The sequence below is a fragment of the Lampetra planeri genome, chromosome 6 (genome assembly GCF_965212315.1).
Source record: "Lampetra planeri chromosome 6, kcLamPlan1.2.h2, whole genome shotgun sequence".
Taxonomy (NCBI): domain Eukaryota; kingdom Metazoa; phylum Chordata; class Hyperoartia; order Petromyzontiformes; family Petromyzontidae; genus Lampetra; species Lampetra planeri.
The window spans coordinates 12,790,299-12,802,340 of NC_136112.1; the positions used below are offsets into that span (position 1 = coordinate 12,790,299).

General features: G+C 47.1%; 1 protein-coding gene across 1 annotated transcript; it reads right to left on the reverse strand.

Moving 5' to 3' along the window:
- Nucleotides 1-3,736: 3,736 nt before the first annotated feature.
- Nucleotides 3,737-10,285, reverse strand: MICOS10 (mitochondrial contact site and cristae organizing system subunit 10). The gene is made up of 4 exons (XM_078595571.1): nucleotides 10,041-10,285; nucleotides 7,508-7,555; nucleotides 4,586-4,695; nucleotides 3,737-3,967 (listed from the first exon to the last, which is right to left on the reverse strand). Exons 1-4 carry the CDS (start codon nucleotides 10,102-10,104, stop codon nucleotides 3,932-3,934), a joined length of 258 nt encoding a protein of 85 aa, XP_078451697.1. The 5' UTR covers nucleotides 10,105-10,285; the 3' UTR covers nucleotides 3,737-3,931.
- Between the last annotated feature and the right edge of the window lie 1,757 nt (nucleotides 10,286-12,042).

Consider the following 12,042-nt stretch of genomic DNA (forward strand, 5'->3'; position numbering starts at 1 on the left):
TCTTATCTAATTTCACAAAACTGTTGTCTATAGCACTCTCAAAGGGAACCTGTCTTTATAGATGAGCTGTAAATAAGATCAACATTAGTGAGATGAAAGCAAGATAAATAAGGGGGCGATGAGAGCTGAATGCAAGAGGCACAGATTAGCAGTCAAGTGTACAGATGTTGTGAAGGCGCAATGCGATGTGACTGCATGTTTGTCCATGCGATGTAAGATCTTAGGTGGCCTACCAGCACATTACGGTAAATGTGTTCTGACCTGCTAGAATGTATCGTTGAAGAGCCCTGCTATAGACCTCATGATATTTAAACGTAGAGGGGCGCGTTGTGAAGAAGTGCATTCAGGACGAATCCAAAGGGAACCTGTCTTTACAGTTGCGGCTCCACCTATAACTCAACACAGGTAGGGACAGGCCAGCTTCGTTGCACTTTTAAATTACATTTTAAATCAATCTGTGTTTTCCTAAGTCCTGTGTCAATACACTTGGCATGATTATAAGTACAATAAGTTACGTAACGTATGGAGGTTAAGGGACTCGTTTGGGAAGTGGCATCACGTGGTCGGCTTTGGACCCTGGTGCAAGGAATTAAATGGGGCCCCCTGTTCAATTTCGCCCCCCAACCCATCAACTACCCCCCCACCTTCATAGTTTGGCACCTGGGCTCCTCTGGCTAGTGTGTCCTGGTGCAGTTGCACCGCCTGCACACTTTGATATATCCGGTACTGCCCGCTGTGGCTGCCGGGATTTTTGCTTTTAGATGAAAAGGAACATGAGCTTCATCCTTTAAAATATAGCTTTTAAAAATAATAAAGGCACCATGCACTGCTATCAAAGACATCTCAATATTAACAGTATTCAAATTAACATAAAATTCAAGGCATGTACGAAAACGTGTGCAATTATTCTACAAACCACTCATTAAAAAAAAATTGACAAACACGTGTGTGTGTATTTGTCCTCAAAAGCCACTCGGATTTTTCATTTTCAGTTTTACAACTTTTAATCCAAATATAAGGCAGTCTTTAGCCTCATTTTTGTACAACAAATTGTATATGTTGTCGATGGCATTTTGGAAAGTACAAACAAAAATATCAAATGCCTGTTGACGGCATTTAAATCATGTGCGGCACCACTAAGACATTCATTTGGCGTCCGCTTTGAGGCAGGGACCTCTACATAGCTGGACAGAGTCGTGAGGTCATCCTTGTCGCCGACCAAGAAGAAGACTGTGTATTTACCCGAGTCTACCAGGAAACGGTTGGGGTGCTGTGGCACAGCCTGTTTGCCACGTGGCCACCCTGTCCTTGTCTGGACGCCCTGCCTCAAGAGATGTCTTCTCGGCATCTCAACGACCAGGAGCTTGCTCTCTCGGCTACCTTGTCGAGCCAGTCCCGCTCAATGCAGTTTACACCGAGTCCGCGCCGGGAGCATGATTATTTGGAATGTAAAAGTTTCAATTCCTTTACCGAGTTGTGACCGAGTGAGACGGGAGACACAGAGCCACACAGAGAGTCCCAGGGAGATACCAAACGCCACAGGAAGACACAGAGACAAACATGGACACAAGGAGACAGGGTGCCAGTGGTCCTGGTAACAGTAATACACGAGTCATAGAGGCCAGTGGCTCTGTGAGCCCCCAGGATTTGAAGTCCAACCCGAGTTATCTTGTGATCGTGATCTGGAATCCCAGTGTGAAAATGAACCAGAGAAACACGGTTAGAAGTTTAACGCTGCTTAAGCTTGCAACCATAATCTAGTGCAGTGGTTCTTCATTGCAGCCATGCATCCTTTTGGTTTCTCAATCGTAGAAAAATGTATTGTTAATAAATACATGTTTGATGAAACAAAGTAGTACTTACGTGCCTGTGCTTAAATTGTTTTGATGATTTACCTTCCAAAAAAAATGTGGCCACGTCTCGCACCCCAACCAAGAAAGAACCACTGATCTAGTGGGACAGGAAGCAGGGAATCGCAGGCATTATTACAAAGCGGCGTATCGCTTCGACCCAGTTGGGACTGGGGACTGGGACGCCCAGGTATGTAAATGCAGAGCAACCTTTCACTTGCTAACATTTTAGCATAACAGCATACCCTAGAGGCTGGTAATATCAGGTTGACAGGCGCTTTGCCACTGCGTGCTCCCGGTGGCTTTCAGTCATGTGTCCAGGTCCCAACGCGGCGATTCACCTTAGGCAGCGATCGTATTGGCGCGTGCTGCCCTGGTCCCTGGCTCAACCCTCTACCGACCCTCATGTGCCGACAACAACACGACTCACCTTGGCAGAGTCCATCTACCTTTGCTTCCACACATCTATGACCTGCTCCTGTGCGGAGTTCACGGCAATCGTGCACCCAGGCCGTTTCTGCATGAGCAATGCCCTTGTACTCACGACCTGTACTCCTTGGCAACTCGTGTTCTCTCCAGAGCAAGGACCCAAGACTGGAACTCTGTGGACTGGCGTGGCAGGTGCATACAAATATCCACGTTGCCATAGTGCACCTTGCAATTAAGGATTAGGAATTCGCAACTGACACTTAACAAATTTAGCCGTGGCTTTTGGTATTAACGAGATGTTATTTGTAGCCAATATTAGTCTCCGTATTTCATCCTGGGTGAGTGCCAGAAAGACTGTGTGAGTGGATAAGGTGGAAGAGGGTTAGACTTACACCTCCATCTTAATCACAACTATTAAGTATGCAGCATTGCACTGAAACTACTTTCATATCCTGAAAGGTTACATTGGTAATAAACCTCAGTAAAGTTGGGGTGTCGCGGTGGCGAAACATTAAGTTCCACGCCTGGTATACGGGAGGTTGTGGGTTTGATCCCAACCCTGACGCCTGTATATTTGGAGTTTGCATGTTCTCCCCGTGGTTGTGTGGAATTTTCTCCAGGACCCTCCAGTCTTTCCCTCCAAATTTATAAACATGTGTTTCAAGGCCGTAGCCATGAAGTCAATATTGGGGGGAACCAAATCTTCCAGGGGGTCTGGGAGTCCCAACCCATAAAAATATCTAAATTTGAAAACTAATTTCCTGCCTAAAATATTAAAAAATTCACTAACACATGGGATGGACTTTTTTTTTACAATAATGTCTAATAGTGTATTGTATTACATTGCTCTGTTTTCACTTTTTAACCATTTCTTGTTTCATTGTATGTAATGTTTGAGATTAGGGATTAATAAAGTACAACCATAACCACAATCATATAAACAGCAATCTATGCATTGATTTATATGAAGACAAGTCCAGATATTGTGGCCAAGGTTTAGCAAATTTTTATTTGCATAGCATAGCAATTGTTATTTTTACATTTTTATAGCAATATATTGGGGGGACATTTTGAGCATATTTGAATATTGGGGGGCGGGGATATGTCCCCCGCGGTGGGATATGTCCCCCCCCCCCCATATATATTATAATTATGGCCTTTATGTGTTTAGAGTCTTTGGCTGCTATAAATTTGCACATGAGAAGCTTCGTTGGGAAATCATTTGTGGCCAAGTCGCTTCTGAAAAAGAGCTTATTAACAACTCAGTGGACCTCACCTGGTTAAAAAATGTTTAGTTTTTAAATTACTGAGAAAACATGTATTTTTTTCTTTAGAGCATTCATAACAGAACACGAAGGATCACCGTCATCACCAAATAACTTAAACGTCTGGGGCTAACCGTGACACGGCAGCAAGCATCCACAACACATACTAGTAAGAGTAGATACAATATACAATAAAGAGCCAATATATCTTTATTTAAACCAGATCACCAGACATCCCTCGGAGGCACACGTGCGTGTACAAACGCACACAATCCCGTGCCGATGACAGCAAGAACAAGCGTGTTCACACCCATGTGGGCGTGCGAGTATGTGTACACGCTCGTGTGCGAGTATGCATAAGTTGTTTCATATTTAAAGCAAAGGTCGTTATTCAGTGACTGTCGCGGCACTGCTGGCATCGTCCTGAAGAGACAAAATCAACATCACCGATTAAACACAAAAATCATTACTTATCGAACAAAATCCATCACTGATTTATGATTTTACTTTCTTATGCTTGTTTACCCACGAAATCCTCGCTTAGTCTCGTGATTTTTCACAAGGGTTCTGCTATGCTTTGCATAGGCTTGTGTGTACTCATGTGCCCGTGTGCGCATCTATTTGTGCGGCCATGTGTGTGTCTACTCATGGACTTGCCAGCGACAGAAACCAGTGGAGTCTCAAGATTTTCCTCTGTGGAATAGGGATTGTGAAAGGTGTGACAGCAACAAAGGATGGAAGAAGAGCAATGTTCACAACAACGAGCAAAGTGCAAGGTGGTTAAAAAAGCAAGTTGGCAAAATGAAAAGAATAGGTGGTATGCATCTGTTAAGCCATAACACCTAGGTCTGCCTAGGTGTTATGGGTTAACACCTCGGCAGGCCAGCGAGCCTTTGACACTTCATGTGGAATAAAAAGTACGTGGTGACATCATCACCACGTATTGGCGAAGGGCAGTTGTTGCTGTAACTGTGTCTACGAATGTTACTATCTATGCGCCTACTCATGTGCCTGTGTATATGCGTGTGTCTATGCCCATACCTGCACGTATGCCCCATGCACGAGGTATGGTTTCTGAAAGTCGCGCTGGCAGTTGGAGTACGCCATGCCAAACCCAGACCCCGCCCCAAACACCACTGGCCATGCCCGCCCTGTAAACATAAACACATGTAAGTACATTTACAAAGACAAAGATCCCCAAAAACAGGCTTTTACAGACTGTTCGGGCAAATGCTGTTCATGAGCATACAGTCATACCTCATTATACGACCACTTTGGAATACGTCGAATTTGGTATACGTTATGTTTTGACGAGAAACAAGTAAACCCGTAAAAACAAAGTTTTTCACTATAAATCCTTTATATGCGTGGCGGCTAGAGTCCTCTCATCCTCTGGCTTGAGATGGCTGCCACCTATGGGTCAGATGATTGTCTGCCACCATTAAGCAATTGGTAATTAAATATTTAATTTGTTTTCCCTAAACAGTGTAAAATTTTTGATTTTTTTTTTCACGAAAATTAATTGTCACACAACGATTCTGTGTGGAAAATGTCAGCTCGATTGGATCACGAGAAGTGGGTTAAAAAACGAGTGAAAGATTTGCACGGTCCTAAGCAAGCAAGCGAACTTAATATAAAGGATTAAAAAATATATTCGCCTGTGGAGGACGCGGGGATCGATCCCGCGACCTTTGGCATGGGAAGCGAGGGCGCTACCAACTGCGCTACTCCGCCACGGCCTGTGGAGGGGTTACGCTCTGGGCTCTTACACTCTGACGTTCAGCCAAAGCCATGATTGAGTTCTATTTGAATATATGTAAAATCAAATTTTTTTGCCTAAAAAGTGTAAAATTTTGGGAATTTTTTTTCACGAACAATAATTATCTGGCACAACGAGTCTGTGTGGAAAATGTCAGCTCGATTGGATCACGGGAAGTGGGTTAAAAAACGACTGAAAGATTTGCACGGTCCTAAGCAAGCAAGCACGCAAGCAAGCAAGCACGCAAGCAAGCAAGCGAACTTAATATAAAGGATTTAAAAATGTCTTGGGATACGACGTCTTGCTTGGGATACGACGCGCTTGCTAGAACTTGTATGGGTCGGGACAAGTCACTGCGTACCCGCGTCTACCCTGTTCACGCCTCCTCCCCTTCCTCACCACCATCCTCGTAGGCTATCAACTCCTCTCAGCAAGGTAAAGTGATGTTACATTTTATTTTTATTTCAATTTATTTTTATTTATTTATGCATTCATTTTAATTTATGTATGCATTATAGTAATACGTAGTGTCTAAAGTATTTTATACAACCCCATTAATGTATAATATGCCATATAAAATATCATTTCTTATACTCTGGAATGGATTATTTCCTTTCCCTTTATTTCTTATGGGAAAAATTCGTTTGGTATACGTCATTTTCGGTATAAGTCCTACCTTCTGGAACGAATTAACGACGTATACCGAGGTACCACTGTATATTAAAGTCGACAAGTACATGAGAAGGTTGGTGGCCAAAGCCACGCCCGGCTGTCTTTGTCTCCAGGTATTCACTTAAGGGTGAGTCGACCTCCGAGAGGCCCAGGACCAGTTCCGATAATTGTCACTGGCGTTGGCCGTGAGCAAGAATTTGAACTCGGGTCGCCGGGTTCATAGCACAGCACGCTAACTGCTACACTACCGCATAATAAATACACATACTAAAGAACCATTTTGCCTCTTGGGACTGTTTGGACAAATGCTGTTCGTTAGCATCTATGAAAGCCAGCATGACACAAGATATTCTGTTGTGGCCATGTCCATGCTTAGCAGCATTTCATGTCCGTTGTTAATGTGCACAAACCACAACAGGTTCTCATTTAAGGCTAGGTTAAGCTTGCGGAGACCCAGGACTGCTTTAGATATCACTTGGCAGTTATTAGCCATAAACTCAGAAAGCCAAATTTGTCACACAGCGTGTTTTCCACTGTGTCTTCACTCCTCATGGCCTTAATATTGACTTATTAATCAGTTGACGATGGGTCATGAGCTCTGCGCGTAGGCCTCGGCAAGGTAAGGTAAAAGTTAAGATGTAAAAAAAACAAGCCTACCTTTACCTTACCTTTTACCTTACCACAATACAATCACTCTACCCTACCTTTTACCCTTTAGCAGGTAAGGTAAAAGGTAAAAAGCAACGAGCCTACCTTTACCCTTACCCCATACAAATTACAGGGTAATTACTGGGGTACTACTACACATGAAAAAGGTTTATAACGGTAAATGCTAGGTAGAGCGCTTTATTCATATAGAATACTCTCGATTCCAATTTTACACACTTTATTTGAACTCACTCTGTCTGTTGTTGTTGTCGTTGTTGTATCCTCAAATCTTGTAACTCAATTTTAACCCACTTCCCAATATGGTATAGACTGCAAACTTGATATACTTAGGTCATACTGATGACAACACTATGTTCTATCATAAAAAATATATATTTTTAAACATTCTTTTTTATATGTTATGTTTCGGCTTGGGTCTAATTGTCCACGGTCAACTGACGTTGGCTGTAATTGGCCACGGTCCCTTATGTTATGGCAAGCTTCGGGGCCACTTCCTGGAGTCGTGGAGTTCTGCCATTACTCGTACATTTCATTAAAGCGTGTTTGTAAAAAAGTTTTTTTTTTAATATTACTTATTAAATGGAGGCCACGGACTGTGCCACGGAGCTTTTAGCGGTGAACAAGGTACCACATTTACCGGGTAATACTTCGAGCTACCTTTACCCTACCCTTTACCTTACCCCTTGGCATGTCGACACCTTTACCCTTTTACCCGGTAAAAAGGGTAAATTACCTTACCTTGCCGAGGCCTAGCTGTGCGTGATAGGTGATGTTGGGTAGTGATGACTGATGTTGGATGACAATGGGTGATCTTGTATGGTGATGTGTTATGGTCGATGTTGGGTGTGCTGATGTGTACTCACTCTTGAAGAAGATGACTGAAAACACAAGTCCCACAGCAAGACCTGCACCTGTGGATCAGAGTCGAAGATGGTGTCAGTACTCACACCACAGACATTCATCCATCAATAAAACTACTATCAAGACTGCCAATACGAGCATTATCCAACATTAATAACATGAACGCAACCACCAATTGTCAAAAACACAAACACTGATCATCTACCATCAACAATAATAGCTGCCAATCGCTATTAAGTGGCAGTGATGTTACCACAGAGCTTGTCACAGACTAATTGCATTTTAAGGCCGTAAGTGTTGAAGTCTCAAAGGCATGAAGCCACAGGGCAGACACAGGTTATGGGTGACATGACCGAGATGCACTATTTGCGCTCCTATGCCACCTAGCTGTATTTTAGTCACCTGGCGCTCTGTTCATTGTTGTGAGCGTCACTCATCCTCCCCTGCATTTTAAACCATAAACATAACCACCAACAAAATCCATCAGCACGACTGCTATGCCATCATCGCAAGCACTAATACCTACCACAACCATCAACACAACTATCATCGACACCAACCATCACAACACTCACAGCAATCAACATCACCACCATTACTCACCACTTACTGCCATCATCCATACGACCACCACAATCACAACAATCGTCATAACCACCATCACCGCAACCGTTATCACCACAACCATCACCACCACCAACAATGCTCAACACATTCTCAATGCCCAGTGTATGCAGCGCACATGATGGTGCGTAGTGACCTGCAGCAGTCACGGAATGGGCACTACCCGTGACTGCGCACTATAAAGACCGGCACGGCACACGAGGGGTGTGGGTAGCCAGAACCACGGCCGACCGCCTTTGTCTCCCCAGTGGCGATGTTTACACACCGCACCAGGTACACACTTGAGGCTGAGTCGACCTAGGGGAGGAGACACAGGAACCGATTCAGATAATCGTCACCGGTTTTGGTGGCCGTGAGCGGGAATCGAACTCGGGACGCCGGGTTCGTAGCGCGTGCACAGCACGCTGTCACGTACAGTGCGCACTGTAAGCCGGGGGGCGGGGCTGCCGCGTACAGTGCGGGGGGGGACTGGGGCGTAGCTGTGGGGGGGGGCTGCGGCGTAGTGTTGGGGGGGGGGGGTTGGGGGGTGGCTGGGGGGGGGGTGTGGCGTAGTGTTGGAGGGGGGGGTGGTGGGGGGCTGGGGGGGGTTGGAGGGTGGCTGGGGGGGGGGTTGTGGCGTAGTGTTGGGGGGGGGGGGCTGCGGCGTAGTGTTGGGGGGGGGCTGGGGGGGAGGCTGCGGCGTACAGTGCTGGGGGGGGGGCTGGGGCGTACAGTGCGTTACGTGCAGTAGCCCGACTCGGGGGCACATTGAGCAGCGTACAGTGGCCCACGTACAGTGACCACGTACAGTGGCCCCCGTGGAACCCAACGAGTTCAAAATCACCCACCGTGCGCACAGTGCGGCTCGCAATGGCCAACTCGAGACTCGCGTTGACCTTGAGCGCAGAGGCCGCGCGCAGACGAGTTTCACCTCCACAGCGACAGCGGTTTCATCACCACAACAACCACCATCACCACCACCATCACCACAACCACCACCATAACCACCACAACAACCACCATCACAACAACAACCACCACAACCATCACCACCACCATCACCACAACAACCACCACAACCATCACCACAACCATCACCACAACCACCACCATCACCACTATCATCACCACCACCACAATCACCACCCCCATCCTCCTCAATGACAGCCCCGCCAAAGTGTCGACTTGTTTTTGGCGGGCGAATGGCATCCAAAAAAAAGTGCATCGCCAGTTCGCGTGCGTTGTGAACTTAAAATACCGAACACGGAAAAACCCATAAACATACATGACAACCACCTTAGCTGTGCCCCTACCTTATTACAGACCTTACTGGTCACCCAGTGCCCCCTATAGACATCAACGTTCATCCTACAAAGGCCCATCGCAAGGGAGAAACACAAACAAATCGACTTTTTATCATTGTTGGCCAGGATTGAAACGGCTGTAACGCCGTATGGACCCTGAAAACGCAAATCCCCCCGTATAAGAATACGGGGGTTGGACACGGTATGCACCGACAGCATTTAAACATCACTGCCAGGCCGATGGCGCGCATCTTAAAGCAGTGAAAAGGTTTCAAGACGTCGTTAGGTGCAACGGCAGTGCGATGTTGGGCCACGGCAAAGTGATTGTGGGCCATGGCAGATCTATTGTGGGCCACGGCAGCGATTGTGGGCCACGGCAGATCGATTGTGGGCCACGGAGGAGCGATTGTGGGCCACGGAGGAGCGATTGTTGGGCCACGCGCAACCCAAACCACTCATCTCTGCGCTCCTGTCACAGCAAAAACACGACACCAAACTCATCTCTCTCTCGTGAAGGAAGCCCCCGTCGGCCGTGGCCAGCAGACATCGACGTTGCTGCCATGCACCAGAATTAGCGTCGTGCAAGCGCACAAATGAGCCAAGCGAAAAGAAAAAAATCCTCTCTCACCGAATTTCACGGTGGCGTCCGACAGACATCTGTCCCACTTGCGGCCGTGTTCGTGCTCGGACATTGCCGTTGTTTGCTGTTGCTGCTGCTGGGGGGAAGAGAGGAAGACGATCAGGGAGACGATGGGAAGGGGAAGAGATGAGGGGAGACAAAGAGGGGACGAGTCGCCCGCTTGGGGGTCACCAAACTCCAGTCCGACCGCGTCCTCTCCCCAACGCGAACTCACCAGAGGTGGCAGAATCGCCTTCTCGTCGATTCCACAACTGCGAAAGATTTTGTTGAAGAATCGTAATCGATGTCGTTCCAATCACTTGTAGCGAAGCGGGCTTCGTGTTCTCCGGACCGCGATCCGATCCGATTCGATCCGATTCCGCGGTGCTACGTGCGGTAAGAATCGCGTACAAGGGGTAACGTTTCGATTAACGCGGGATTGTCGATTCCTAATGGGGTTTAAAATTTTCTTCAGCTGTTGGGGATATATTGCCATGTGCTGTGATGGGTCATTGCCCGAAACGTCTACTATTATAGATAGTTTCCTTTCAAGGTCGCACACAGTGTTAGTGACGAATGTGTTGATGGTTTTTAATATATATTTAATGTAATTTATTGTTATATACCGAATGATTGTTACTGGGGTGTCACGGTGGCAAGATGTTACCTCCCTCGCCTGGTATACAGGAGGTCGTAGGTTCGATCCTATAGCCGTCAACCCACACGGTTTACCCCATATTCTTGAACAGAGAAACTGAGTGTTCAGTTCCATACGGCGTACAGCCGTTTCAGTACGGGGCGAAAACATATTGTCTATTTGTTTGTGTTTCTGCCTTGTGATGGGACTTTGTAGGGCGAACGTTGAGATTGATAGGGGCACGGGGTGGCCAATGAGGTCTGAATTGGTCTGTAATACTGGTAGGAACCCACTGGTTCCACAAGCCCACAGGGGATTATTGTGTCCGTCCGTCCGTCGAGGAGGGAGGGGCTGGGTGGGGAGGGTGGGTGGGGAGGGGCTGGGTGGGGAGAGTGGGGAGGGGCTGGGTGGGGAGGGGCTGGGTGGGGAGAGTGGGGAGGGGCTGGGTGGGGAGGGGCTGAGTGGGGAGGGGCTGGGTGGGGAGGGTGGGGCTGGGCGGGGAGGGGCTGGACTCAATCCACTGCTGGGTGAGGGACGATACGGGTCGTAGAGGTTGATTCACCATACTTCACCACGCTGGTCAGTGCGTGGTTGCAGGTGGAGAGCATAGAGTCCTTAATCCATGCAGTACCATGGAAGCTGTTGCACTGCCCTCTGCTGACAAAACGTAAAACTTTTGATAAGTGTTCAGTGGTTTGGTATCAAATGTGACTCATTTATAGGTCCGTTTCACGAACGTGTAGCCGTGAATTTGAATACACAAAACGAGACCCCCTAAAACATCATCGAGCTCACGTGCCTCTTAGCACAGTATTCCCACCTGGAATTCAACTTATATTCGGTATCATTAATTCACCGTTCAACAGGCCAATGCGTGTATCTCCTCCGTAAATGAAAAGTTAAAATATTGTGGTCGTGCACCCAAAAATATGGACCATGCAGCAAACTACTGGCATCGATGATCCTTCAACGGAAAGGAAAACTACACGAACGCTCTATCCTAGAGCCCTCTCGTTTTGGATAGCAGACCTCGACATTGTCAAAATACTCAATCGAGAAACCACTGTTGAATAAAGGGTTCCCAAAGCCTTCCCCAACCATCCTGGTTCTGCAATGCAATACAATCCGCCCAGCGCTTGCACACGAGTTGATTTCAAAACTCCATCTATATGTAGTGACTGGGAATGTCACTGTGTGGTGCCGGGCTTGCGAGGCCACGGTGGGATGTCTACTGTTGTGGGTACACCCCAGGACACGGGGTGTACTACCAGCCCTAGTGGGGACTTGGGTGAGCGCTGGTTAAGCGCGGTGGCACCACGCACAGCGTGAGAGAGCGAGTGTCAGCCAGCTTGGGTTACATTGGGAGCATGATAC

Coding starts and splice junctions, on each gene's coding strand:
- MICOS10 (XM_078595571.1), bottom strand. CDS start 10,104: ATGTCCGAGCACGAACACGGCCGCAAGTGGGACAGATGTCTGTCGGAC. Junction 7,556..10,040: donor GGACGCCACCGTGAAATTCG/GTGAGAGAGGAT, acceptor TCTGATCCACAG/GTGCAGGTCTTGCTGTGGGA. Junction 4,696..7,507: donor TTCAGTCATCTTCTTCAAGA/GTGAGTACACAT, acceptor TTATGTTTACAG/GGCGGGCATGGCCAGTGGTG.